Source organism: Dipteris shenzhenensis, chromosome 6, assembly GCF_047967505.1.
Source record: "Dipteris shenzhenensis isolate YYH24624 ecotype China chromosome 6, Dip_SZ_1.0, whole genome shotgun sequence".
In the NCBI taxonomy this organism is placed as follows: Eukaryota; Viridiplantae; Streptophyta; class Polypodiopsida; order Gleicheniales; family Dipteridaceae; genus Dipteris; species Dipteris shenzhenensis.
In genome coordinates, this window is record NC_141601.1 from 51,999,014 (window position 1) to 52,010,123 (window position 11,110).

The window sequence follows — 11,110 nt, forward strand, 5'->3', positions numbered from 1 at the left end:
AGGGTGGCTGTGAAGGCGGACTAGGCTCTATCTTTTTTGTTCATCCACCGCTACATGGAGAGAAAACTCTCAGACCTCATGGAGAGGATGGGAGTTGGCGGGGACGTCAACCCTTAGAGGAGGTCGTTGATGTGTAAGGTGGTTGTGGTGGTATGAAACCTGTGATAGAGCGTTGGCCGCTGTCAACATGTGTGGTGCATTCCTGGCTGTGGCCCTCCGACGGCAAACAAGCACCACTATTACTCCCACCGGTCGTGTCTCCAGTTTGGTGAGCATGGAGGGAAGGTCCCCTAATGTGATATGTGCCTCAGTCCGCTGGTGAGTCAAATGTATCTCTAGCTTGGGTCCTCGTGTCCGCCATCTCCGTAAGTCCTATTGATCGGTGTTGTCTGGTTGAAAAACTCAGTAATCATGCTATGAGTAGAGTATGGCTATATACCCTGATCTCACCTACGTGCCCTAAGCAAACGCTCTCTGTGTTGGACAGCCTCATGGATGAAGGCCGCCAAGCATCTCTAATCCGGGTAGAATAGGAGACTTGGATAGGGGTCTGAAACCATCCCTAAAGAGGCAGTGATAACGACCCTCTGATCTCATATACAAAGGGCATCTGAAAGCGAAGTGCTCCTCTAACTCGATCTCCTGGTGATTGCATAGGGTGCAGATGTGACTCTCTCTAGCTATAACTTTGCTCGTCCACTCTCCATGTAAAGTTGGTGTGATAAGATGCGGAACTGCCCGGCAATGGTCTCTGTAAAAGAAAGAAAGAAAGTTTATTAACCTACAAAAGTGGTATCATCCCGATAGGCAAACTCCCATGTGTATCCACAAACTGGTGGTAGCAGACTGGTTGTAGAAGATAATGTCTCATCCTATGTATGACTCCGACAAATTACTTGGCTTCGACCATAAGGTTTCATTACTGTTCCAAATGGTACAAGTCACGATCTTAGTCCTGTAAGTCTCACAAACCCCGCATTTCTATGCGGGTGTTTCAACGGGTCCAATCAAAAACCAACCCTCGCGTACCACAACCCACATCTTCTCCTTATGTGCAACCACTCCTGTAAGAGGACTTGCCTCTCCTCTACTTGTAGAGGAGTAAGTTCCTCATTCATGTAAACCTGTGGGTGGTCCTGTAGAGATGCGCACTCGTGCAATGCCACTAGCCAAGCCTGGACATCTTTGAAACGTATCACGCGAGGATGGTCTCTGGTGGGGTCTCATCCTACCCGCCATTATCCCTCAATACGATGCTCTAGTACCCCCAAGGTGGAGGTGACAAAGGTGGTAGCATCTAAAAGGGCTGAGTTGGTGCGTGTAACTCCTCGTACCCTGATGTTGAGAGCCTCATTGGCCCTTTGCTGCTGCTCAAGTATAGTGGCTGAAATGGTTGTCTTGCCCCCATTTCACAACATCCACCCACTTGAAGGCCTCCTCAATGACCATCTCCATGGAGGTGATCCTCTCGTGTTCTTCAGGACTGCTCCCAGGGGCTACCTCTTACAGCTACGGAGGTCGTCTACCTCGTTCCAGAGATCAACAACCATTGTCTGGTCTGTGAGGAAATCACACCGTAGGGTCTCTATTTGCTCAGCCTCTCTACTCCGTGGTGCATCTATTGTATCAGTTGTGGTAGCTGTTGCAAGATGTCCGGGTGGACAATGGTTTGCTATGAGGGATAGGCGTGGAGGTGGTGGGCATTGTATCGGCTAGCGAGAAATCAGCCATGGTTCGGTATGGGATGGATATTGGGGCTTTCAAGAAGAAGGGGGGTGGGGGGGGGCGACGGCTGAGGGTGGGGACGTGATGGAGGAGGGAGAGGGTCGTGAGGCGGGGGGGAGGGGTGGGATGGATAATGGTAATGGAAGCACCAAGAGGGAGCACCTCTCTTGCATGTAGCTTGGAGGTAGTCTCTTGAGTCGGTTGGGAACTCTAGGCCGAAGAAGACCTCTCCCTCAAGTGTCAAAGGTCGTCTTGAGGAGGTCGTGAGTGGGTCATGATGGAGGCCGTTCTGCAGTCGTATGATTTAGCATACTTCATATTGGTGGGGATTGTCCAGCCGGATCCCCTTGCAGAAAATCTAGGGATCCTGCAACAAAAAGAGGCAGAGAACATGTCTCAGCTTTGGGACCGAGTCAATGCGAGGGTAAGGTCGTTCATTTTCCTAAATTGTACGTACAACAGTACCTCTCCCATGAAGAGGGTTTCTTTACCTCTGTGCTCCAGAAACAATGGACATCCAACTGCTCAGTAGGATCAATCTGCAGTGTCTGGATTCCCGCATTGGCAATCATCTGATCCATCTGGATCTCTAGCAGCCCAACAGGCAATAGCTTCAGCAGAACACAAGAAGTCCCCTCTAGGTCTATCAGGTCATCACGTCCAAACATATGCATACTGGTATACATACTGCCACCTGAGTCAACGGGAACAACTCGTGGCTCGAGGTCCTTCCTGGAAGCTTGCCTCAAACAAAGACTCTTTCACCACTGCACCTGTCTGGCAAGTCCCGTTGCCATAAAGAAACAAGCAATCCTCCATCTGGAACTAGAATGCCCACTGGCAGCACATCCTGCCTCGTGCTACTAGAAGGTTGGAATAATCAAAGTGACAGCTGCCGCAGAATCAGCCTCCTCCTGCTCACTAGTCCTCTCACTCTTCCGCTGAGGACACTCCCACCAATAGTGACCTTTTTGGCCACACGGTTACACGCACCTGAAGCCTTTAGGGCTTCTCTTTCTGCAACTGTCATCTTCTTCCTTCCCTTCTGCTCAGTTGTCAAAGCCTCTGAGTGACTATTCTGAGAAGGATCCAAAAATCTCTCCTCCTGGTCCAGCACCAATTCCTCCCAAGTCAACGTATTCATCCTTCCACGGGTTATCAAGGATAAATAAAATGCAAATTACTGGAAAGACAAGTGGGACAGGAATGTTATGGAAGACTTTGCGGGATCCAACAACCTCAGTCAATGTACCAGTTTGGACCTCAGAGGGGGATGTATAGCTCTATAATGCAGGGAAACAGACCTTGCATTGGTGGCAGTATCAGTTGGAATGTTGTACCAGTACAGTACAGGACCAGAGGAGTATGCCTAGCACTTGTGGCCTGGGAGCAGCAGTACCAGTTTCCAGTGATCGTGCTGAGTTGTTTCGTGCCAAGAGGGCGCTTCTTCAATAGTACCTGTGGCGGTCTTCAGCGATGGAGCTTCACACAACAAATTCCTTCAATTGCTCCAGTGGCACACCTAGCTCCTCGGAGATGATGTTACATCCAGGAGCTGAGAGGGGGTGTTGGAGGTCAACATTTCCTCATGTACCATGGTTAGGGTAGAGAGTGAGGGACTTGGTTGTGGGTGTGCCCGCCCCTTGAGAGGATAGGATGGGATAGGGTTAGGGGTGTCCCTATGCATGTGGTTGGCCAAGCCCCTGTGATGGATAGCCAGACTCGTGGTGGATCCACCCATCATTGGAGCAGGTATGCTGTGTAGAGGGCAGCCCATGGTGGTGCGCTGCATGCGGGTGTTCCCAGGAGGGGATCGCGGCTGTTCAGGGCCCTTGCAGACCTGCTTGTTGCCGCATGGCACCCCTCTGAAGGCACCCTGGTGAGGCCTTTATAGGGGGGCATGTGGTCAGGTTACCAGGCCCCAACAGTGGGGTGGCTGGCTGAGGTGGGCCGACCTGCTGGTTGGCCAATTGGCAGCCCCTATATGGCTGCATGGCAGCCCTTCTTACGGCAGAAGGATGGCAAGAAGGAAGGTGGGATGGCAAGAAGGGGGGGCGGGGGGCATGGAGCAGGTGGGTTGGCCCATTCTAGTAATGCCAACCGGATGGGGGGGTAGAGAGCATATGTATACCCCCTCCCCGCCCCACACACACACTTGTATCATCTCACAATGGAGGCTTTGACTGGCAGTTCAGAGGGTTTTCCCTTGTAGTGTCTCTCATTCTTGTCAGTTCAGTTTGTGTGGTTTGGTATGCTCCCTCTTTTCTATTCAGTTTCCACTGCAATTCTCACAGAACCATGGTACCAAGGAATGAAGAAAACTAGATGCGGCCCAATAAAAATAGGGGGTTTGCTCCAAAGGGGCATGGGTATGGGAACTCAAATGGAGAAGAAACATCCCTCACCCATAAATGTTGACCTCCTGGATGTGATCACCCTATATTGCCAAACTCGCCTAGATTTAATCTCTAACCTAGCTCCAATGGGCATAACGCCCCAAAATGCGGCCCACCATTGCTCTGTCCCGAAAGGACTGTACAGCTATCTGCACCTACTGCTTGTCCTCTGGAGAAAGGGAAATTTGAACGGCTTTGGGAGCCAAGGGATCTCCCATGACAGCCCTTCTAGCCAGACTGGAAAAGGTCACCACCAAGAACAAGAGCTAGTAGCAAAAAAGGGGGAAAGGGAAGGAAGGCTTGGCTATTAAGGCAGGCTAAAGAGGGAAGGAAAGGAGAAGGGATGATGAGGGAAGAAGGGATGGAAAGAGCGGGAAAGAAATGGGAAGGTGTTGTGTGTGCGGAGGGAGGGAGGGCGGGGGGGAGGGAGAAGGCTTGGCTATTAGGCAGGCTAAAGAGGGAAGGAAAGCAGAAGGGATGATGAGTGAAGAAGGGATGGAAAGAGGGGGAGAGAAATGGGAAGGTGTTGTGTGTGTGTGTGGGGAGGAGGGGGGGGGGAGGAGGTCCTCACAACATTGAGATAAAAAATTTCCTTCCTTTAAGAATGGGAGTCGCCGTCAAAGCTTGCTTTGCTTGGCTTTTTGCCACCCAGACATAAGGAACACCTTTCTGAAGCAACTTAACACCTTTTTGAAGCAACTTAGGTGGTTGCCCTAAGCACCCCTGCAACAAGATTTACAGACAGCAAGGTGACTATGTAAATGTCAAACATCACATTGTTCTACAAAGTCGGATTCCTTTGTGAAGGTGAAGAAGAGCATGTGTTCCTCGAATTCCTAGACTGAGAAGGAGGCCATTAACACTGAGGGAAAGACGATGAACATGTACCTACTGAGATAAGACTTCAGAAGCATATAAACCAAGGCTGCTGCAAGATTCACGAATCGCTGGTTTATGAAGAAGAGGATTGCGCTCAAGAAGTCTGCATGGCTTGCTACAACAGCACGCAACATACATCCAAGCTATGTATTCTCAATATTTATGAAGGAGATCTCAAGAGGGAGAATGGACGTTGAAGATTTGGCAGTCAACCAGAGAGGTGGACTTCAATGCAGAGGCATGTGGTGCCTATGGCTTGATGAATCTAACAATGGGGGTTGTTGACTTCTTGAAGGCTGCAATGCTGACAAGATCAGTTGTTAATAAAACCACCCCGATAAAATTTAGTTGCAAGATATTGGAGATTCACACAGCAGAGTCAGTCAAACGATTGGTCCCTTAGAAGACTAGGAGTCACAAGAAGCAATGTTTGGGGATCGATAATTGCATAGTAAGATTTATTGGATCCCCCACACAGAGCTTAACAGCCAACATGGGAGTGCCATAGGCAGCCGCTGCATGGCTGCCACGTGTCCAAGGAAGCGCCGAGTACGGGGGGTCCCACTCCCCCGCCTCCTAGCCATGCAAGCCTCCCCATTACCCAAAAAGAGCCTGCTGGTATTATGGGGAGGGTCTCTCAAAGCCTTCTTTATATCCCAAGATTCCTGTGATTATCCCATGCTTATGGAATTTCTTTTAGCCAATATATCTACGTGTCACCTGCGCGTGCCAAGGGCCACTAAGACCCCTCTATTTCTTTATTTGTCCATGGTACCATGAGGGGGTTAGGACCACACCAAGGCCCCTTATTCCAACACCCCCCATGGGCTTAACACCCAAATGTAGAGCTGCTAACCAGGTCTAATACACTGACCACCCACTGGGCCAGCCTAACACATGGCGACCACCCACAACCGGGCCGGGTCAACCATCAACAATACCTGGGCATCACCTGATGACTGCCCTGATACCACTGTAGGCAGCTGCTGCATGGCTGCCACGTGTCCAAGGAAGCGCCGAGTACGAGGGGTCCATGGACTTCTCATTTATGAGTAGTGTCTCACTCCCCCGCCTCCTAGCCACGCAAGCCTCCCCATTACCCAAAAAGAGCCGGCTGGGATTATGGGGAGGGTCTCTCAAACCCTTCTTTATATCCCAAGATTCCTGTGATTATCCCATGCTTATGGGATTTCTTTTAGCCCATATATCCACGTGTCACCTGCGCGTGCCAAGGGCCACTAAGACCCCTCTATTTCTTTATTTGTCCATGGTTAGGACCACACCAAGGCCCCTTATTTCAACAAGTGCCATGGAGCTGCCCTTCAATGGACCCTGCTTCATGGGCCTGTTTGGAGGCCCAATGGGCTGGGTTAAGCTCAGTAGATGGCCCAGTATAAGGGCAACAGAAATCACTACACAAAGGGGGTTATGTAGGCCCCTGGCTGGCCAGATCTGATCGAGCAGGTAGGCAGGGTCAGTCAGCAAATAAGGTGGCTGGTCTGTTAGAACACAGAGACAGAGGTTGCTTCTGCATCCAACACTCCCACAGCAGAGGAATATAAATCAACGTAACCCAGGAAACGCACAAAGCTAAATCAAATCTCCCTCCTTTCCATTATGCACACAAATGTCGATAGACATTGATATAAACACAAATCTTGAACGATGCACAGTAGAGGAGAACAGCAAAACATATAATGTAGATTGCTCCAATGAAGGATAAAAATCTGAACAAAATTATGCTCGGTGTGCCACATCTACAAGATAAGGTACAACCTAGCTGGTACCTCATATATCTGTCATCTACCTCCTTCTGACACGTTCAATGCTATGTCAGCCGGCATGCTCCTATGGAGCTTCAGTGGGCTGCTAAGATGCCACACAAGCAGGCCTCCTCGCTGCTCTGCAAAGCAGCCAATGGTGCGGCACCGAACACCTTCTTTCTGGTTCCTGCTGCTCTAGATGCAGCACATAAGCAAGGCACATATACCTAGATGAATCCAGGAACATTCCCAAACTCATCCTCTAAAAACACAACATAAGCAAGGCACAGAATGATTTTGATTCCTAGCTTCCTTCATGCTGGAACTGCAGCCTATTGTAAGGCTCAGTGAATGAATACCAAGGCACCCAATCGGGTCCTCTTAAACAGGCCAACCAAGTCTGTAACAGCCGACCAGTCTGCCATGTGGTAAAAACTCTGACTGGCCCATCTCACTGTCTTCTTGACCTTGGGTCTATCTTAACAAGTTCTTCTTACAAGCCGAGATGCCAAAAACTATGTTAAAACTCGCAATATGCTTATATTATAAAAGTCAATTCACACTATAATGGTGTCAATTTAGTATTAGATTGCTTTACTTCCATTATTTGTTGTTTACCTCGTCATCAGATTTGTCTTCTTTCTTCTTGCTGGGCTTGTGCCCTTACTCTTGCCTTGCCCAACAAAGGCTTTGTCTTTGCCACTATCCCTATCATAGATCCTTGCCCTAGCCTCATCCCATACCAACATAGCCCCCATTTCCTCAAAAGTGAGAGGCCTTGACCTTTCCAAAGTCGTAATGCTGGTTACGAAGCTCCCGAAGCTCTTTGGCACATGTTAAGCACGACTGTTGGCGACTGAATCAGCTCCTGCTTATGACCCTGCTCTGACTGGATCTCTAAACACCTTCAATTTCGTGCATCGTATCTCCCTGGGGCCAACCAGATCTACAAACTGGGCCAATCCAATCTGTAACAACCAACCAGTCTCCCACGCTGATTGGCCGACTGATGGTCTTGCTGACCCGACTGCATACTACGATTTACTGACCTGCATGGCCATGTGGCAGGCACCTATTGGCCCGCTTTCTCTCTCCTGTACTCTTTGTGCTAAGTACATGCATTTGTCCCTTGCTACCAGCCTGCCACAAGCTCTGTGTCTATTCAAAGCCCTGATATGTCACTTCACTACACACTATAACTTTTGAGCCTCCCTTCCTTGCCTAGGTGACTGTAGCGGGGGAGAGAATAATTCACTACTAACTGAACTGTGAGAATGATGCACTCAATACACAAGTGATGTTGTGGATGTGAGTGAGAGAATCAGAGGAAGAAAGAATATAGCGGGCCTCCAAAGAGGAATATATACTGAATGTATGAATGCCCAAAGGGCTAAATACAACTGTATGAAGGGATGAAACCCTCACTACAAAACTGTATGGAAATGGACTGTGGAGAGGAGGTGAATCCTCACTGAAATGATCCTTTAGGTCCAGGCTGCCCTGCTGGTATGCTGCTGGGAGTCCTGGCTGCTGAACTGAGCCACAGAAGGCCCATGAGTAGGATGAAGAATGAAGGCCAAGGGACTGCCTTTTATAGGCCCCCTTGGGCCCTGAAATGGCCGACTGATGTACCCAACCCCTGCTGCTGATGCACCGACTCGAAGACAGGCCCACCAACCTGCTACTCTGCCCCGACCTGCCATGTGGCTGCTGACATGGCACCTTTGTTGACATCACTGTGCAGACTTGGCCTGTGTAGCTTTTGCTGCACTGGCTGTCCAGCACGTCCATGGGCTTGTGGATGCCCGTGACAGTGACTATGACAATACATTCCCGCACTCAAAAGGCCAATGATCCAACTCTAGCTATTTTTCCGTGCTAATCCTCTAGTGTAAGAGCCAATTTCTCTTCAATGTTGCTTGGCCACCCGCATCCTTTTCTCTGTTTTCTTTTAGCAAGAAACTTAACTTACACGCCAACTTGACCCCAATAGGCTGGTCATAGAGGTTCGGCTCTACTGTCAACTAGCCACCAACATCCTCCAACAAAAAGTTTCAGCTTTTCAAGACACACAGCATATGCAATATTAGCAATAGTAGCAGAACACGGGTGATTATGGAGACATTGCAGGAAATTGGTCCTGTGGTTATGCAGATGAAGCAATTGACTTTGATGCAGTAAGCAGCACCAAAGATGACAAGACAGTCCAACTTGTTGATTATGCAGATGAGCATGAGCACCTAGTGGCAGGTACTATGCAGACTGATGTTTCTCCAGAAACTTTCTCCATCGCAGGAACTTGATCCTTTAGTTATGCAGATGGAAGCAAGTGACTTTGATGCAGCAAGCAGCACCAAAGATGACAAGACAGGAAAACTTGTTGATCATCCAGATGAGCATGGGCACCAGGTAGCAGGTAATATGCAGACTGATGTTTCTCCATTGCAGAGAAACTTGATAATGTTCAGTAGTTCTTTTCCAGGAAAAACTTCCATTTTGTGAATTTGTGCTACTATAGAATCTAATCAAAGACATTCAATGCTTACTTCTCTTTAGGGTTCTGTTTCATCTCATACACTTTACGTTGCTTCTTCAATCTATATCTGTATCGCAAAAGAAGCGTGAGCATGGACACTCTGAGCTGAAAAGTGGTGTAATAAATTTGTGGAGAATTTTTATTGTTAACCTAACACCTGTCGTGTGCGGCTGAATAGCCCACGATCAGTATTTGAACTGCCTAAAGGCATGTAATCTTGATTTTCACAACAAGGAGCTGCCTTCACTCGTGTATTTCTTCAGCATTTGTCTTTGCTACGACCATGCAAGCTATTCACTCTTAGGACAGCCAAAGAAGCTATTGACATTGTGTGTCCCATGAACTCAATGAAAAGCTATGATGTACTCCCAAGGTAATTAGTTGATTGGGGGTTTGAAGGTCAGAATTTGGCTTGTATGGACTCTTTCACATGGAACTCTTCGGTTCCCTTGCACTACTCTACTTTCGGTTTCCTTACACAACTCTAGTATCTGTTGCTTCAAACCCGTAGACATTATGGTAAATCGGCATCACCTTCAAAGCATAATGATCTGGTGATGCTTCGCTAGCTTTGGTGTATTCGAGAGTCTACTAGATTGCAATCAAAGAAGGTAGTTGAAAGCTGCGTCACTGATGAAGTTACTAACGCTGGCTTGGACAGTGCATCGGCTGCAGTGGAGAACATTGCAAGTGAGGATCAAGTGATGGATGAACTGGCGGGGCTGAAAAGAAAGAATTTGCAACTGGAAGAAGAATTAAAAGAGTTGCGTGATCGGTATTCGGGGATGAGCCTTCAATTTGCAGAGGTAGAGGCCGAGAGAGAGGAGCTGGTGCTTGCTATGAGAAGCTTCAACAAAAGCAAAACTCTCTCATAAACTCAGGGTGTTTACAGCCTAATGACCTTCAACAAAAGCAAAACTCTCTCATAAACTCAGGGTGTTTACAGCCTAATGACCTTCAACAAAAGCAAAACTTTCTCATAAACTCAGCTTTGCCTACGGTGCATTGAATTCATCTCGACACGATTGCATACGGGTGGGCAATCTTGACCGTCCATGCCCTCTCGGCTTTGCTCACGGTGCGCTACGTGTTTAAACACCGCCGTCAAGGAGGACACTGATGGGGTCGCGTGTTCTGTTTATTTTATCTTATTTTTGGGGTCGAGTATTTTTCGAAAGGCCGTTGTAAATAGTGAGCATTGATCCCTTCTCAATTTTCCCACACATCTATAGACTTGTGAAGGATGAGACTATTTACAAGCTCTCCAATCCTACAATTGTAAAGTTCTCCAATTGCACTTTGTGTTTCATCAACTTAAAGTTCTCCAATTGCACTTTGTGTTTCATCAACTTGGCGCGTTGGTAAAATAACCAATTGTACTATTTTTATTGTAAATCATTTTTTATAGAGGGCCCATACAAATGGAATTAAGACAAGGTTGAGGTAGATCTTTAATGCTACTTGGTTCAATTTTGCAATTTCATGAGTACTTTCGACTAATGCATTGATATTCAAGTTAATTTCATAGACTTATATGAGAGCTTGTCTGTCACACAAAGTGCAAAGAACCCACTTAAAGTTTCTAATTTAGATAATAATATTTTATCGTGTAAATTGAAATAAACAAGGCACACTTTATGTTGACCCATAATGCAAGCCTTAGCACCAAAGGGTAAACCTTACTTCCTAATAGAACTATTATCCAAATGAAATTGAAATTTTGAGGGCACTTCCATTTGCTAGCCTTTGCTATCTTACATGATGACCTAGACCTACTTGATCTATTTTGTATAGAATCTTATCTCATAGTG

At 47.6% G+C, this 11,110-nt stretch overlaps 1 protein-coding gene across 1 annotated transcript in view; it reads left to right on the top strand.

Moving 5' to 3' along the window:
• Positions 1 to 10,716, top strand: part of LOC147901319 (uncharacterized) — a 77,786-nt gene extending 67,070 nt beyond the window's left edge. The window contains exon 11 of the mRNA XM_087376468.1: positions 9,961 to 10,716. Within this exon, the coding sequence (XP_087232594.1) occupies positions 9,961 to 10,174 (214 nt within the window). The 3' untranslated portion in view covers positions 10,175 to 10,716. The remainder of the gene's footprint in view (positions 1 to 9,960) is intronic.
• The last annotated feature ends 394 nt before the right edge of the window (positions 10,717 to 11,110 follow it).